The sequence below is a fragment of the Lipotes vexillifer genome, unplaced genomic scaffold (genome assembly GCF_000442215.2).
Source record: "Lipotes vexillifer unplaced genomic scaffold, Lipotes_vexillifer_v1.1 scaffold241, whole genome shotgun sequence".
Classification (NCBI taxonomy): domain Eukaryota; kingdom Metazoa; phylum Chordata; class Mammalia; order Artiodactyla; family Lipotidae; genus Lipotes; species Lipotes vexillifer.
In genome coordinates this window covers 2,346,177-2,364,724 of record NW_006784922.1, presented here as the reverse complement: position 1 = coordinate 2,364,724, position 18,548 = coordinate 2,346,177, and the positions used below count along the sequence as shown (strand labels likewise).

General features: G+C 39.8%; 1 protein-coding gene and 1 non-coding gene across 2 annotated transcripts in view; one reads left to right on the top strand and one right to left on the bottom strand.

The window, feature by feature from the left end:
• Positions 1 to 18,548, top strand: part of MCCC2 (methylcrotonyl-CoA carboxylase subunit 2) — a 63,868-nt gene that overhangs the window by 2,509 nt on the left and 42,811 nt on the right. The window contains 5 exon segments of the mRNA XM_007472369.1: positions 1,078 to 1,144; positions 9,481 to 9,565; positions 11,752 to 11,853; positions 14,006 to 14,133; positions 17,581 to 17,693. Coding sequence (XP_007472431.1) covers positions 1,078 to 1,144; positions 9,481 to 9,565; positions 11,752 to 11,853; positions 14,006 to 14,133; positions 17,581 to 17,693 — 495 coding nt within the window.
• Positions 9,694 to 9,766, bottom strand: TRNAY-GUA (transfer RNA tyrosine (anticodon GUA)). Its single transcript has one exon. It is a non-coding gene; the product is annotated as a tRNA-Tyr (tRNA).

The following is an 18,548-nucleotide window of genomic DNA, read 5'->3' as shown; positions in this document are numbered from 1 at the left end:
TTGCCCACATTCCACTCATCAAAGCAAGTAATATGGACAGATTCAGAGACTGTGGGGTAGGGAGGTATAATCTCACAGTGAACCTTGGCTAGGATGGGAGGGAAGGAAGAATTTAAAATAAGTAGTACAGTTTACCTTATGGTCTAAGATGGCTGCTTAAGCTCCAGCTATTGTGTCTGAGTTCCACGTGCAAAGGAGGAGAAAGGGTGAATAGGTAAAAGGACACCCTCACCTTCTTGTCCTTTTTTTTAAGGAGCCTTTCTAGAAGTCATACCTAACAACTTCTGCTTATATCTCATTGGTTAGAGTTTAGTCACATGGCCACACTTGTCTGAAAAAGGAGGCTGGGATTATTTTATTTTTGTATTTTTTGCCCGTGCCATATGGCTTATGGGATCCTAGTTCCTCAACCAGGGATTGAACCCATGCCATTGGCAGTGAAAGCCCGGAATCCTAACCACTGGGCCACCTGGGAATTCCCCCCTGTTCCTTTTGAAACATAAAATAGGATCCATGTTCCCCCTGGGCTTTGTTTTTAATTACTTACTGTAAGTAAGTAATTACTGTAATTTGTCAGTAAGTGTAAAACAAGTATTTCTGCATTGGTTGGAATCTCCTCACGATAGTGGTTGAGGGAAGAGAAAAAATAAGATGGCATTCTAACCCTCAAAGGGCTTATATTCACTGACAAAAGAAAACAAATACTAGAGATCAATTGAGTTCTGTAGATGTGTAAGGAAGGAAGTTGTTAAAATGAGTGGGAGTAGCCAGAAATTGTGTTGGAGATGAGATGGAACATCAGTTAGGCTTTAAAAGGGGGGTGAGATTTGGATAGATGGACCAGAGAGGGGGGTGGTAGTGCAGAAGAGCTTGAGCAAAGACAGAGAGGCACGAATTAATTTTTTTTACACGTTGGAATTGGCCCAGCACGGAGGCCACACGGGTGGCAAAGTGGCCTAGTGTGGAGGCCACATGGGGTTGGCATGTAATGCTGTTCTCCTTAACCCTTATTATGGTAAAAAAAAAATCATTGTTTTCCTATAATACTCTCCCTGTTTTTCTTTGCTTCTGTTTTAGGAAAACTACGAGCAGATGAAAGCACTAGTAAATCAGCTCCATGAACGAGCACAGAACATCAGACTGGGTAAGCACTCATTTATTCTTCAGTTTATGCTTTTAATTAAGATGTCCCTTATAATTATTCATTTTAGGAAAAACTAGTAGCATCAGGCTTTTGACTCTTCAAGACTGTGCATTTGCTGTTGGTGGGAATGTAAATTGAGGCAGCCACTATGGAACACAGTATGGAGGTCCTTAAAAAACTAAAAAGAGAGCTACCATATGATCCAGCAATTCCACTCCTAGGCATATATCTGGAAAAGAGGAAAACTCTAATTCAAAAAGATACAGTGTACCCCAGTGTTCATAGCAGCACTATTAACAAGAGCCAAGACATGGAAACAACCCAGATGCCCATCAAGAGGCGATTGGTTTAAGATGTGGTATATATATCCACATAAATATATGGGTGTATACTCAGCCATAAAAAAGAAGGGAATATTGCCGTTTGTAGCAACATGGATGGACCTAGAGAATATCATACTAAGTGAAGTAAGTCAGGAAGAGAAAGACAAATATTATATGATATCACTTATACATGGAATCTAAAAAATAATGCAAATGAATCTATATACAAAACAGAAACAGACACACATAGGAAACAAACTTGTGGTTACCAAAGGGGAAAGGGAAGGGGGGAGAGATAAATTAGGAGTATGTGATTAACAGATACAAATTACTATATGTAAAATAGATAAGCAACAAGGATTTACTGCATAACACAGGGAACAATATTCACTATCTTGTGATAACTGATAATGGAAAATAATCTGGAAAAAAACCCAAAATGGAATCACTTTGCTGTACACCTGAAACTAACACAATAATGTAAATCAACTATACTTTAATTAAAAAAAAAACTGCATTTGTTGGCATGCAGACATCTTATTTTTTCCTATTACTTGGCCAGTTTTTCTGCTCTTATAGCACTGTCATTATTTGGGGGAAAGTAGAAATTCAGGTTCATCAATTTCTTTTGTGGCTGCGCTGTGTGGCTTGTGGGATCTCAGTTCCTCTACCAGGGATTGAACCTGGGCCATGGCAGTAAAAGCACCTAATCCTAACCACTAGACCACCAGAGAACTCCCTCATCAATTTTTTTTTTTTTTTTTTTTGCGGTACGCGGGCCTCTCACTGTTTTGGCCTCTCCCGTTGCAGAGCACAGGCTCCGGACGTGCAGGCTCAGCGGCCATGGCTCACGGGCCCAGCTGCTCCGCGGCATGTAGGATCTTCCCGGACTGGGGCACGAACCTATGTCCCCTGCATCAGCAGGCGGACTCTCAACCACTGCGCCACCAGGGAAGCCCTCCCTCATCAATTTTTAAAACTATTTCTTCTTAAGGTTTTTATTTCAGCCACAGCATCACACTGAAAATTTTGTTTCACTAGAAGCAACTAAAACATTTTCTGTCCATTAGTCATATTCACATACTACATTTTGCGTAATTGTGCATTTTCTGCTGTGTCATATAATTTGGAAATAATTTCTATCTGGGTTTATTGCTAATTAAATAAATGAGATATCCTAAAAACTTTGTAAATTGTCATTATTTTTTTTTTTTTATTTTTTTTTTTGCTGTATGCAGACCTCTCACTGTTGTGGCCTCTCCCGTTGCGGAGCACAGGCTCCGGACGCGCAGGCTCAGCGGCCATGGCTCACGGGCCCAGCTGCTCTGCGGCACGTGGGATCCTCCCGGACCGGGGCATGAACCCGTGTCCCCTGCATCGGCAGGCGGACTCTCAACCACTGCGCCACCTGGGAAGCCCTTTTATTTTTATTTATTTTTATTTTTTTATTTTTTTGCGGTACGCGGGCCTCTCACTGTTGTGGCCTCTCCTGTTGCGGAGCACAGGCTCTGGACGCGCAGGCTCAGCGGCCATGGCTCACAGGCCCAGCCGCTCCACGGCATGTGGGATCTTCCCGGACTGGGGCACGAACCCGCGTCCCCTGCATCGGCAGGCGGACTCTCAACCACTGCGCCACCAGGGAAGCCCAGCCCTTTTATTTTTAAATTGTGGACATAATAGACATTTTTTTGCTTAGAAGAAATTGCATCATAGGGAGGAATATAAAATATTAATGTATAAACAAGTACCACATCACATTCTATTGTGCCCTTATTGGTATATATGACAATTTAGAAGGCTATGTGACGTGAAACTATTGGCCATGTCCAAAGTAAGAGTCTTAATGTATTACAAGTACCTAACTGAGAAGGAACTATATGAATTTTACAGCCTTCATTTAAAAAGAATTCTCCCCAATGTCCTCATAAAGAATCTATTTTATCTGTAAACCTGTGGTTTAAGGGTATTGTTTCATTCCTGGGTATGATCTTATCACACTCAGAGGACAGACTTTCAGTAGAAGTCATTAGTGAAATAATTTAGCAAAACCTTGATAGATTTCTCTTTAGTTTAAATAAAAATTTTTTTATATTTTTCTCCTCTGAGGATTTTAAGGATGGAGGCAAGGTAATTAATTAATGGCAGATGAACAGAAAGACCATCCAAAGTTGTATATTCACTTGTGTAGGTGTTAGGGAAGAAATAAGCTCAGTAATTTGGTCCTTTGTGGAATTTAAAGGGTGGAAGTCTGGACTGGTTACTCTAATAATGAAGCAACTTTGGTCCAGTTATTTAATCCCTCTTGTAAAATTTCAGTACCTCATTCATAACTTGAGACTTAGGAGTGGGACTGTGAATTATAGGCATTATTCATTCCAAGCACACATTGCTGTCTTCTTTTGACTTAATAGATTAATCAAAATTAATTGAAAAGACCAGAAATTAAATCCATTTGGAATATCTTGGTCTCTGTCTTTTGTACTATAGTAGTTTAGGGTCAAAATGAATTAAATCCTGTAAAAGTTACCATGACATGAACAAACAGATATGTAACTCAGTGTGGGACCAGTTGAAGCAAAGACCTCATTCAGATGGCAGTAATTGCTCCCATTCTATCTATGACAGTGCAGGGGAGAATTAAAAAAAAAAAAAAGTGAAGAGCGTAAACTTCATATAGCTCCTTCTAAGTTAGGTATTTGTAATATATGAAGAATACTGTTTTGATGATGGCTGTATTCAGTTCCTTTGGATTTAAGTCACAGAAATCCAAATCAAACTTGTTTAATCCAGAAACCAACAACCAAACCGTGGAAAGGAAGTGCTGAATGAACCGGGGGGCTCCAGCCCCAACAGGACTCACTGTCTCTGCCCATCTTCTCTCATTTCAGGATGTGTATATATGTGTGGACTGCATTCTCTCTGGCTTCTCTGTGAGGTGGGGAACTATGTTGCTGGCAGGTCAGGGATTACATTCTTACAGTTTACAATCTGAAGGAAAGATCTAGTTATCCTTTCATCTCCGATTTGGAAAACTTTGATGGGTTCACTTGGGTCCCATGTTCATTCTTTGGCCCAGCCACTGTATCCAGGGGGATATAGTACTTAATGGTGCCAGCCTGGACCCATGTCCACCAGGGCTCAAGTGTACTGTGGCTGGCAGCTCCTGGAACTTCATGGTGGTGGCAGTACTGTTTTCAGGAAAAGGGGAAAGGAAAGCACGCAGTCAAAAAGCAAAGATGTCAATTACACTGTCCCCAGACCACCCTAATTTCTCTCTAGGGAGAGAGGGGTGTAATAGGAGGATGACTTGTGAAAACAGGGGTAGTGGATATCTGCCATCCTTTTTGACCAGGTAGCTCTCGAATCCCTGTTCTAAGTGTGAGGAAATGGTGTTTAAAAATGACATGAGTTTTTGTCTACTGGGTATGATTCGAGAGGCAAAATATCCTGCTGGTAGGCTTTTCAGAATGATGACTAGACGCCATCTTGGAATAAGGTCTTGTCTCCTGAAAAAGAACCAAAACCCTTTTTGAAATGAAAGTATGTTTTGTTAGGGAGCAGAATTGATGAATTGATCATTCCCTTTGGATATTAAGACTAGAGGGTTTGAATAAGAGGTGGTAGAGTCCTCCAGCACTGAGCATCTGCTGGGGATGGCAGGTTCTGATCATCTGACGGTCTGGTCTCTAAAGGGGAAGAGGACTGAGCAGGGCTTCTTGGGAGGGAAGCCAGGAAAGGACAAAGCCTTCTTCACAGTGTTGCCTGGAACTCGTACTGTTATGCCAGGAAAATGGATATTACACAGATATATATAATTTAAAAGTAATATATGCTTATGTTATATAATATATATTATACTTATAGAAATTTTGGAAAATAGAGAAAAGTATAAAGAAGAAAAGAAAAAAAATCACCAATCAGTAATACCTCTAAACACACATTAAAAAAATTATATTATTCAAATATTGTTGATTTACAATGTTGTGTTAATTTCTGCTGTATAGCAGTGATTCAGTTATGCGTATATATATATATGTATATATATACACACATTCTTTTTCATATTCTTTTCCATTATGGTTTATCACAGGATATTAAATATAGTTCCCTGTGCTATACAATAGGACCTTATTGTTTATCCATCCTATATGTAATAGTTTGTATCTGCTAATCCCAAACTCCCAACCCATTCCTCTCCAACCCCCTCCTCCCTCAGCAACCACAAGTCTATTCTCTGTGTCTGTGAGTCTGTTTCTGTTCGTAGATACGTTAGTTTTTATCATATTTTAGATTAATATGTGGTATTTGTCTTTCTGATTTACTTCACTTAGTATGATTATCTCTAGGTCACCCATGTTGCTGCAAATGGCATTATTTCATTCTTTTTTATGGCTGAGTAGTATTCCATTGTGTGTGTGTGTGTGTGTGTATACACACATATATATATGTGTGTGTGTGTATATATATATATATATATATATATGTATATATATGTATATATATATACACACACACCATACCTTCTTTATCGATTCATCTGTCAGTGGCCATTTAGGTTGTTTCCATGTCTTGGCCATGAATAGTACTGCTGTGAACATAGGGATGCATGTATCTTTTTGAATTATAGTTTTGTCTGGATATATGCCCAGGGGTGGGATTGCTGGATCATATGGCAACTCTATTTTTAGTTTTTTGAGGAACCTCTGTACTGTTTTCCATAGTGGCTGCACCAGTTTACATTCCCACCAACGGTGTAGGAGGTTTCCCTTTTCTCCACACCCTCTCCGCCATTTGTTATTTGTAGACTTTTTAATGATGGCCATTCTGACTGATGTGAGGTGGCACTTCATTGTAGTTTTGATTTGCATTTCTCTAGTATATAATTAACGATGTTGAGCGTCTTTTCATGTGCCTGTTGGCCACCTGTATAGACATCCTGACTTATTTATTTATTTATTTATAAAATAAATTTATTTATTTTATGTATTTATTTTTGTTTGCATTGGGTCTTCTTTGCTGCATGTGGGCTTTCTCTAGTTGCGGCGAGCACGGGCTACTCTTTGTTGCAGTGCGTGGGCTTCTCATTGTGGTGGCTTCTCTTGTTGTGGAGCACAGGCTCTAGGCGCGTGGGCTTAGTAGTTGTGGCGCATGGGCTTAGTTGCTCCGCGGCATGTGGGATCTTCCCGGACCAGGGCTCGAACCCACATCCCCTGCACTGGCAGGCAGATTCTTAACCACTGTGCCACCAGGGAAGCCCCATCCTGACTTTAAAATTCATAAGATTTCCTAAGTAATTTTCAGATAAGAAGGAAGGACAGTGTTTCAGGTTGCTTTGAAAGTTAATCCTTGAAGTTTTCATTTGATAGAACTTGTGATAAATAAAAAGGTTGACAATAATGAGTGGACTGCTGTCCTCCTTTTTGTCTTTTCCTTTCTTTCTGCCTCACTGCTGCCTTTGTTTCAGATTTCTTCTCAGGGCACCGTCTTTGCTATCCCCTTTGGTTCCTGTTGGAGCATGTAGGATTGCTAGGAGTGGTTTAGTCATTTCTGTAGGTGGAACAAGGATTAACCCAGCTGTGTTATTCGTGGTAGCCTGAACTAAGTACTTTGATTAACACAAGTTAATTGAAGGGCTCTAAGTGTTTTGATAGATTCAGAAGTGCTTAGTTTTTCTAAGACTGGGTAATAACTTTATTGATATAGAAAAACAAATAGTTTTTGGTGGTTGAAAGGGGGTCTTTTAATGACCTTAAGATAAGGCTTGTGTAGTTTTTAAAAAAATTTATTTTACTGAAGTATAGTTGATTTACATGTCATGTTAATTTCTGCTGTACAGCAAAGTGATTCAGTTATACATATATATACATTTTTCATATTCTCTTCAATTACAATTTATTACAGGATATTAAATATAGTTCCCAGTGCTATACAGTAGGACCTTGTTGTTTAAGGCTTGTGTAATTTTTGAAAACATGAAAATTCAAGTTAAACTGCATGCAGGTAGTTCCAGCAATGCATATAGCACCATTGAAGTGACCACAGTTAGACATTTGAGCTGTGCACCCAGAGGCCGACAGCTGTGTCGCGACTGCCCCCTGGTGACAGAGATGAAAAGATGCTATAAACTGTAAAATGCTTCCTGATTTTAGGGATGTTAAAATGTGAACAAAATGTGTGTTTTAGAATCAGTGCAATATAGTAAATGAGATAGAAGGAAAACATTAGACTTTTCTGGCTCTGAGTCTGTGGGAGTGGAGATAGTTAAAGCAAAATCTTTTAAGAGTAATCCTTGGAAAACTAAGGTGCTGTGACGTTCTGTCTTTTTGTGGTGGTCCACATATCCTAGGCCAGTTTAAATGCCAGAGGAGCTGAATTCTGTGACCTGAGAATCTGTATCAGGATAGCACTCTTTCTGTTTTTTCCTAATAAAAACAGAATTCACTAGGTGCTCGGAATAGCAAAGTGAAGCTCTAGGCAGAATTAAGAATAATGTTGCTCTAAGTACTAAAAAAAAAAACCAAAACACAGATATGTTTTCTTATCTCTTTTTCATCCCACCCTACCCTGCCATGCTTTTTCCTGCTAGCCCCTTAGTGGACGCTTATGTCGCCAAACTCTCCAAAGACCTTTACCCAAGCCTGGTCTTCTTTGCAGTGTCTTAGGTTTATTTTTCTTTAATACTTACTTTTAAACAGCTTTATTAAGGTATAATTGATATACAATAAGCCGCATTATTTAAAGCTTACAGTTTGATGAGTTTTGACATATGTATACACCCGTGAAACCGTCACCACAATCAAGACAATGAATGTGTCACTCTCAGAAGTTTCCTCTGCCCTTTGTCACTCTCTCGTCCCCCCTCTCTCCTATAACTATACACACTTCAGTAGTGTTCTTGGTGGCTGAGTTCTTGGTGGCTGGGAGAAAAGATGTTTGATTTAATTCATACTATCTTGTTAGGCTTTCCCTCCCAGAATTATTTTCATTTTAAAAGATTAGATGTATGTTATGATTTTCTTGGTTACCTTAAGGCAGATTTAGTCTTAAAAATATACCCTCTACCTTTTCAGGAAAAAAAAAAAAATCCCCTTAGACATAGGAAAGTCCTGATTTGAAAGTAAGGTTGCGCTACTTGGAGGCTTGTTTGAAATCTGTATGAACTTATTTTCTCACCTAAAAAACAAATGGCTTTCTTCAACAGCTGAACATTTCAGTAGACAAGGAGTATATTAAGATGGAATTCTTGGGCAACAGTGAAGGTAAACATATTAAGGTACAATTTGATCGTCTGTTCTGATTATTTACCTTGGTTTGCTGAGAGTGGATTGTGGATATTCCCCAGGTACCGAACCCAGCTGTCCTCAGGCTGGGTGAGGTTTGGTGTACCCCTCACCTCAAGCAGCCTCACTGGGTTGGTTACCCCAGCGGACTCTTCAATTATTGTAATTTCCTTTAGTCTGGAGCAATGTCAGGAAACATGGAAGATCATCTCTGATTCAGGATACTAACAAAAGGGGACTTTTAAATTGCTATATAAGGTGTTCAACTCTCTCCTATTTGTGGGCCTAAAAATAGCACCTTTAGCTAAGTTTTGTTGTGCTTATTATGGAAATCATTTCTAAAATAATGCTTTTTACCTGGTACAAATGAAGTTAGGAACTTTTCAAATTTCACATAGCATATAGGACAGTGCTAGTATTTATAGTAGGTGTAATAAGTGTGGTGGCGATGAGACAATATTTGCAATGTATGAGATGCAGAGAAAAGTACTGCGTTATTTCCTTAAGTAATTACTACTGAATTTAGAAAATGTATAATATACTGTGGGCTCAGGGATAGATTGATTTTTAAAAATGCCAGTTTCAATGATCTGAAAAATTAGCTGTTTTTCATAGAATATGTTAAATTTTTTAAAAAGTACCATATTTTGGATTGTTATATGTTTTTCTGATATTAAGTTAAATGGAGACCTTATAATGAATTCATCTAATCTAATCATATTTTTTATCGCAGGAGGTGGTGAGAAAGCCCGAGCACGTCACATATCAAGAGGAAAACTGTTACCAAGAGAAAGAGTTGACAATCTTATAGACCCAGGGTTGGTACATACCCAAGTGCTGGCTCAGGGTATTCTCTATTCCATGGTGCTTTCTTAGATAGTTTTCTTTGTTTTTGTTTTGTTTTGTTTTGTTTTTTGGCCGTGCCACGTGGCTCGTAGGATCTTAGTTCCCTGACCAGGGATTGAACCCAGGCCCTCGGCAGTTACAGTGCAGAGTCCTAACCACTGGACCACCAGGGAATTCCCATCTTAGATAGTTTTATAAATAAATGATTTTAAATTCTGGTTTTTATCGTAAGATTCAACAACAGATGTTTATTGCGAGGCTACTATGTGTCAGGTGCTATTCTAGGTGCTAGTGATACATCACTGAACAAAATAGACAAAGTTCCTTGCCCTACTGGAATTTACATTGTAGCAGGAGGAGATAGAAAATAAACGATAAGTGTCATAAATTATATAGTATGTTAGAAGGTGATAAATGTCATGGGAAAAAGAAAAGGTAGACCAGAGTACGGGAGAGAAAGATGAAGGTCAAGTTGTAGTTTCAAATGAGGTGGTTAGAATAGGCCTCATTGAGGTGGTGACATTTGAGCAAAGATTGGAAGGAGTGAAGAGAGATGGGCTCTAAATATCTGGGGAGAGAGCGTTGCAGGCGGAGGGGAGTGGCCAGTGCGAAGGTTCTGCAGTGGGGGCAGGTCACAGATGCTGATATGGAAGGGGCTGGAAGGTGGTGGGGTGGCGGGAATAAACGGGGGAGTAGCAGGAGATGGGTGATTTCGGTAAGGGTTTTGTAGGCCAGTGTAAGAGTTTGGGCTTTTACTCTGACAGAAATGGGGAGATTTTGTAGGACTTATCTGACTTAGGTTTTAAAAAGTTATTTTGGCTGTTGTGTTGTGAGTAGACTGTGGGCCTTGAGGGTGGAAGCACCAAGACCAGTTAGAGAGAGGGACTTCCCTGGTGGTACAGTGGCTAAGACTCTGGGCTGCCAGTGCAGGGGCCCGGTCAGGGAACTTAGATCCCACATGCCACAACTAAGACCCAGCGCAGCCAAATAAATAAATAAATAAACAAACAAATAAATAAATCATAAAAAAAAAAAAAAGACCAGTTAGAGAGAGAAATGAAGGCTCAGAAGTATTGTTTCGGGGGACATGCACACAGACGCCCAACCTGGAGAAAAACACCGCTAACACCTAGTGTGTATCCTTCTACACTGTTTTTATGCAAACGTGAATCACTTTTTTTTCTTTTAAAGAAAAATGGAATCATACTAAATGTGGTGTTTTATAACTCCCCGCCTGCCCCTGTCCCCCCAGTGTATCCTGAACATTTAAGTGAGAAAAATACAGTGGTTAAGAGCCTGGTCCCTTATTACAGAGCTTATTAAAACCCAGCTCTGCCACTTACTAGTAGTTGTGTGACCTTAGACAACTGACCTAATCTCTGTGTTTCAGTTTCCTCATCAGTCAGTGGGGATCATAATAGGATCCATATCAGGAGGTAGTTCTGAGGAATGAATGAGTTAGTGTTTCTGAAGCTCCTAGGAGAGAGGCTGGCATGTGGTAGGTGCTACGTAAGTGTTAGGTGCTATTCTCTTTCTATATTAATAAACACATGTGTACAACATCTTTAAAAATAAGAACCTAGTGTTCCTTTGTATGGCTGTACTGTATAAATCCCCAGGGTGGTCACACTAGATTTTTTTTTTCTTTTAAATTTGTTTTATTTATTTTTGGCTGCATTGGGTCTTCATGCTGCACGTGGGTTTTCTCTAGTTGAGGCAAGCGGGGGCTACTCTTCGTTGCGGTGCACGGGCTTCTCACTGCGGTGGCTTCTCTTGTTGCGGAGCACAGGCTCTAGGCATGCAGGCTTCAGTAGTTGTGGCGCACCAGCTTCAGTAGTTGTGGCTTGTGGGCTCTAGAGCGCAGGCTCAGTAGTTGTGGCACACAGGCTTAGTGGCTCCGCGGCATGTGGCATCTTCCTGGACCAGGGCTTGAACCCGTGTCCCCTGCATTGGCAGGTGGATTCTTAGCCACTGCGCCACCAGGGAAGTCCCCTAGATTCTGTTTTTGACATTCTTTTTGTAGATTTTATGTCCAACACGCATATTTGAAACATGGACCCATTAAAGAAGAAAATTTCCTTTTCCACGTGTTAACTGTTTAAATATGATTTTTTTGAAAAACGACATTAATTCAAGCAACATCTTTTCTTCCGTTCAGGTCTCCATTCCTGGAATTATCCCAGTTTGCCGGTTACCAGTTGTATGGTGATGAGGAGGTCCCCGCCGGTGGCATTATTACAGGCATTGGGAGAGTGTCAGGGTGAGTATTTGGCCCACACTCAGCCATGTGGTTCAGGAAGCAGGCCGAAGAGGCAAGGTGTCTAGCACTCAGTGCTCTGCATATGAGCATGTGAGTTTTATGCTCGTGATATTATTTAGGACTGAGACTTCCTACCTAGACATGTGTTAGATTCATCTGTGGGGTGTGTGCATTTTAGCTCTTGAGATTCCATGGAGGCAAGGGCCAGGGCAAGACTGATTTTATCTTTTCACTAGAGCTGCTCTAGTGTTGGATAGTATGACTGAAAAAGAATTCACTCGTTTAAAAGATCTAAAGTAGTGCTTCATAGTAATTGAAATTGACCTTTCTTACATAATCATATGGTTGAATATGGTCAGCACTCTTTCTCTGGCAGATGATAGGTGTGCAAACTAGTTAAAAGCAAAAAAGAATTTATTGACTCTCTTAACTGATGAGTCTGGGCCTAGCTGGGTCGAGGAGCACAAACAGTGTTACCAGGTCACAGGCTGGGTTTTGGTTTTGTTCCTAGGCAGGCCGAGCTGGCCACAGGCATCCCCGGCTTCTGCGCTCTAAGCTTAGCAGCTGCAGTGGGCTGAGAGCTCTTGAGGGTGAAGGCCTGGGACCAGAGCCCATCATTGAGCCCACGGTGTGGACGCTGAGTAGAAAGGCCTGGTCCTTGTGCTCACGTCTGAAGATGGGCTTTGGGGTCAGTCCCGCTAGAACCTCAGGGATCAAAAATAGAGAAAGGGCAGATTTCTGAAAGAAAAGTTTAGTTTTGTTGCCAAAATAATAGATGCTCGGTAGGCAAAACCAATAGATGTCTAATACAGTATTTTTGTGGACTAATTTTATTTCTCATTCTGTAACATGTCTGTAACCTTTTAATAAGACAAGTAAAAGTGGTTATGTCTCTTGTCCAAGGTCGTATATATAGCAAGTGGCAGAGTCAGAATTTCAGCCTAGCTTTGTCTGACTTCATAGCCTGGGCTCTTTCCTGTACCAGAGCTTCTTAAGCTTTTCTAGTGCAGCACCCCCAGGACGGAGGAGTGACCATACTCTGGAGGTGTGGGGTTATGGCCCAGCATAAAAGCCAAAGCCTAAATTCCTTTTGAAGTCTAGTTTGTTCAGTGTCAAAGTCATTAGAAGTATACATCCCACTCTATAAAATGTTAATTATAATGTGGAAAAAGGCTTTATAGATAACCTAGTGAATAAAATTGATGCTCAAATGAGAGGAGCCACATATCCTAATAAAAGAAGTACAGCACTACCTGAGGCTATGTGCTCGGTTGCTCTTCTCTGCTTCATTTTCAGCAAGGATTCAATCAGTTTCTTTCTAGAATATTCTAGAGAATATAAAGTGAGGTAACAAAAACATCATAAATATAAAGATCAAATTTTGTAAAGACCACACTGTTGTTCTCTCCAGTTTCAAGTGAGCCTCTGATCTTTGGGTTTCCTGGCAATACTAAGCAGGTTCCCTTACTGGCCCTCTTCATTCACTTCCCTGCTTCTTGCGTGTTACTTGTGGGCCGTGGTACCTGACAGGCTGGTTTTGGTGAGAAAGTGCACCACTAATGACTCATTATAGTATATGCTTTCAGACTACTATTTTAAAGTTTGTACCTATTGTTACTTTAAGCAAGATAAGTGTTGTACTTTAAACTTCTTTTAGTTTTATAGAAAAGCATATGGCAGTGACATGAAGAAAATATGAAAAATAAATACTTTTGATGGATAAGTTTTCCTTTTTGAAAATTACCTTCCTAAAAGGAAATTTTAAAGGTTTACCATGAGGGATTTTCTCACCCCGAGACTTGGATTCCTTGTTGTTGTTGTTGTATTATCTTGTTAGGACCCCTTCCTTCAAAGAACCATTACAAAATGTGGCTTAGGTTGTTAGTTTTCCTCTACTAATATGGGGTGATGACTCTTTAAAAATCAAGTTAGAGTTTGTAAACTTATTAAAAGTGATTCATTTTATATAAATAAATATGTGAACAGTGATTAAAACTTTTATATCATAAGATTGTCTACTAATGGTTGTCACTGGGGATATGTACTAGAAATTGCCAGGCTGTATTGGGAGTGTCTTGTAATGAGATGCAATTGGTCTTTACTTTGAAGAACTCTCTCATGTTCTCTTTCCGATGAAATTTCTGCCTTTCAGAGTAGAATGCATTATTGTTGCCAATGATGCCACTGTCAAAGGAGGTACCTACTACCCGGTGACTGTGAAGAAACACTTACGGGCACAAGAAATTGCGATGCAAAACAGGCTTCCCTGCATTTACTTGGGCAAGTCACGAGAATTGTAAAATAAACTGTTATTAGCTAGAAAAATACGAGATTGTTTAGAAGTCTATATATATATGACATTATCAATGGATATTTTAAAAAAACTGTTGGCTTCTCTTATAATTACAAAAGAGATGCATATTCTTTGCTAAAAACTCTGGGAGAAAAAATAAACAAACATTACCCATAATAACATCACTGAGGAAGAATCCCTGACAGTATTTTGGGGTTTGCCATTTTTTTCTCTACATGAGTGGTGTTTTTTTCTTCTATATATTGGATGGGCCAAAAAGTTCCTTTGGTTTTTGAGTAAAAATAAAAGACATTTTTGATTTTCACCAAGAACTTTATTGAACAATGTAGTCACCATTTTGTTCCACTACCTTCTGCCATTTTTCAGGCAACTTCATAATTCCATCTTCCCAAAACTTTTTATTTTTTGAGCAAAAAACTGTTCCAGGTGCTTTTTAGTGTTCCAGGGAACTGAAATTTTTTCCATTAAGAGAATTTTATAGAAACCTGAATAAATGGAAATCCGAAGGTGCAGTGTCTGATGAATATGGTGGATGAATCAGAACTTCCCAGCCAAGCTGTAACAGTTTTTGCCTGGTCATCAAATAAGCATGGGGTCCTGCATTATCCGGATGGAAGGTTATACCTTTTCTGTTAACTAATTCGGGACGCTTTTCCTAGAGTGCTGCTTTCAGTTGGTCTAATTGGGAGCAGTACTTGTTGGAATTAATCGTTTGGTTTTCCAGAAGGAGCTCATAATAGAGGACTCCCTTCCAATCCCACCATATACACAAAATCACCTTCTTTGGATGAAGACTGGCCTTTGGTGTGGTTGGTGGTGGTTCATTTCCTTGCCCCACGATCTCTTCCGTTCCACATTATTGTACGGTATCCACTTTTCATCGCCCATCACAATTTGTTTTAAAAATGGCATGTTTTCATTACATTTACGTAGAGAATCGCATGTAGAAATACAGTCAAGGTTTTTTTCACTTAACTTACGTGGAACCCAAACGTCAAAGCGATTCACATAACCAAGCTGGTGCAAATGATTTTCAACACTTGATTTGGATATTTTGAGTATGTCAGCTGTCTCCCGTGTGGTATAACACTGATTGTTCTCAATTAATGTCTCGATTTGATTGCTATCCACTTCAACTGGTCTACCCGACCATGGACCGTCGTCCAGCAAGAAATCTCCAGCACGAAACTTTGCAAACCACTTTTGACACATTTGATCAGTCACAGCACCTTCTCCATACACTGCACAAATCTTTTTTTGCATTTCAGTTGCGTATTTACCCCTCTTGAAATAATAAAGCATAATATGCCGAAAATGTTGCCTTTTTTCTTCCATCTTCAGTATTAAAATGGCTACACAAAAATTCACCAATTTTGATAAGTTTTTTTTTTAAATGCACTGCTGATATGACAGCTGTCACAATACAATTGTCACAACAAAATTGTTTCGAATGAAGTTAAAGTCAACTAAGCACTAGTTAGAACCATGTTGTGGAAAAAAACGAACAAACTTTTTGACCAGCCCAATATTTTGTTTTTCTGTTCACCATAATGGGTTCAAACCATGAAAAAATAATAGCTAGTATATATGGGTCTCTTGAGTGCCAGGTGCTAGGTTAAATGCTTGATTACATACATAGTTTGAGCAGACGTAATTTAAAGAAATTTAATATTCAGTGAAAGTAAATTTATATTTGGAATGAAAGTACATTTAAATCTAAGGATATTTTTAAAAGGACATAAAAGTAAGGCAGTTTAAAATTGGTACTTCCTGGATATTGGCTTAACTTGGTTTGTAAAAACGCCAATATATACTGTTCATTTTTATGGATATTTGAACAGCTACTGATGAGATTTTTTTCTCCTATGAAAGTGAATTTACCTCGTTGATTCAGAGTGTGAACTGCATTGCACGTATAGAAAACAGCAAATGAGGCCCCACTGCTTGCAGGTGCTGTGCCCAACACTGTAGGGGATGCAGTGAAGAGTATTGTGTTGTCCCTGTCTTTAATGTATTAAATATCAATAGAAGACTTAGTGGTTGCAGGCAAGAGTGATAGGTATAAGACTAGCTAACTTTTTGTAACGTTCACTCTGTGCACTCACAGTATGTGCTGATATGAGTGCTTCACATACACTATTTCATGTCATCCCAATAACAACCCTATGGGATAGCCACTGTTACCTTCATTTCACTAGTGGGGAGACCGAGGCAGTAGACTGGTTCGGAAACACACCTGTGATCACACAGCTGTGAAGTATTGAAGCTCTGTTTTGAACTCAGCTGACATTCTTATCCACCACTGTAATCTGCAGTAAAAAGAGTACCAGAGGCGATGTGCAATAAAACTATCACATGAATTCTGTAGATGATTTTCAGATTGTTTTACAAGAGAGAAAGATCCAATTTTAGCTGAACTGGTTAAGGAGTTTTGGTGTTTCTGGGGCTAATCCTCAAGGGAGAGAATGTCCTAAACATTTCAAGTGGAATTCTGCACAGGGGTAGGAGAGCCTAATGTGTTTGAAGAAAACAGTACATTTTCGGGGGCTATGTTGAAGGATTGGAGAAAGAGGCTGTACAAGAGTTTAGAAAGATATAGGGCAAATGTTTTGCAAATGTAATTAAGAACTGATGTTTGGGCTTCCCTGGTGGCGCAGTGGTTGAGAGTCCGCCTGCCGATGCAGGGGATGCGGGTTCGTGCCCCGGTCCGGGAGGATCCCACATGCCGCGGAGCGGCTGGGCCTGTGAGCCATGGCCGCTGAGCCTGCGCGTCCGGAGCCTGTGCTCCGCGACGGGAGAGGCCACGGCAGTGAGAGGCCCATGTACCGCAAAAAAAAAAAAGTAAATAAAAACGGACTGAATAGTCATTTCTCCGTATAAGATATATAAAGGGCCAAACAAGCACAGCAAAAGATGCTTAATATCATTAGTCGTTAGGGAAATGCAAATCAAACTGTAATTAGATACCACTTCACATTCACTAGGATGGCTATAATCAAAAGAGGGAAAATAAGTATTGGCAAGGATATGAAGAAATTGGAAGCCTCATATATTGCTGATGGAAATGCAAAATTGTACAGCCACTGTGGAAAACAGTTTGGAGGTTCATCAACATGTTAAACATATAATTACGGGGCTTCCCTGGTAGTGCAGTGGTTGATAGTCCGCCTGCCGTTGCAGGGGACACGGGTTCGTACCCCGGTCCGGGAAGATCCCACATGCCGCGGAGCGGCTGGGCCCATGAGCCATGGCCGCTGAGCCTGAGCGTCCGGAGCCTGTGTTCCGTGACGGGAGAGGCCACAGCAGTGAGAGGCCCGCGTACCGCAAAAAAAAAAGAACTGATGTTATCATTGAGATAAGTATTCCTGTGTGTAGCATGTTTTGTTCATTGAGATGTACTTATTTCTCTTCAGTTGATTCGGGAGGAGCAAACTTACCTCGACAAGCAGAAGTATTTCCAGATCGAGATCACTTTGGCCGCATATTCTATAATCAGGCAGTTATGTCTTCTAAAAGTATTATACAGGTAATTTCTCATTAATGAGACGTATTGCTTTTTGCATCAAATGTCTTTGCTAATCAGGTATTCTGAGATGACTTAAAACAGAATTTGGTTTTTTTTTTTTTTTTTGGCTGTGCCATGCAGCTTGCAGGATCTTAGTTCCCTGACCAGGGATTGAACCCAGGCCCTTGGCAGTGAAAACATGGAGTCCAAACCACTGGACTGCCAGGGAATTTCCAGAACAGAATTTAATACAGAACTTAGTCTTTTTCCACAGAAAGCATCATAAGGGTATCTCCAGTCAGATTCATCTGCTAAATATGGGAATACTGTTATGCTATAATAAAGGTTATTTACCAAAGGAAAAGAGTTTTTAAAAAGAAAGAACACTGAGTAAAATTGCTTTCTTAGGACTATACTCTGGAGGAATTCTAGTATATGTATGAGGAGACATGTACAAGAAAGTTCCTTGTAGCATTGTTTGTTATAGCAAAAGTTAAAGAGCAAAGTAAATGCCCATTCATAGGAGAGTTGTAATAGTTATAGCTGTTAAAACGAATGAACTAGAATTGTGTGCGTCAACAGAAATAAGTCTCAAAGAATATGTTGGGTTAAAAAAAAAAGTGTAGAATAAATGTATAGCAAATCGCTATGTATGCAAGTGTTAAATATGTCAAATAGTCTATTATGTATAAACAGGTACATGGGAATGATAGACTCAGCTTTAGAACAGTGGTTACCTTTGAGGTGGGAGGGAGAACAAAGGCCAAGTAGGTCCATAGAGGCTTCAACTGTATCTGAAATATTTTATTCCTTTAAAAAAATTCAGAAGTAAGTTTGACCAAATGTTAAGATTTATTAAGACTGGGTATTAGGGAA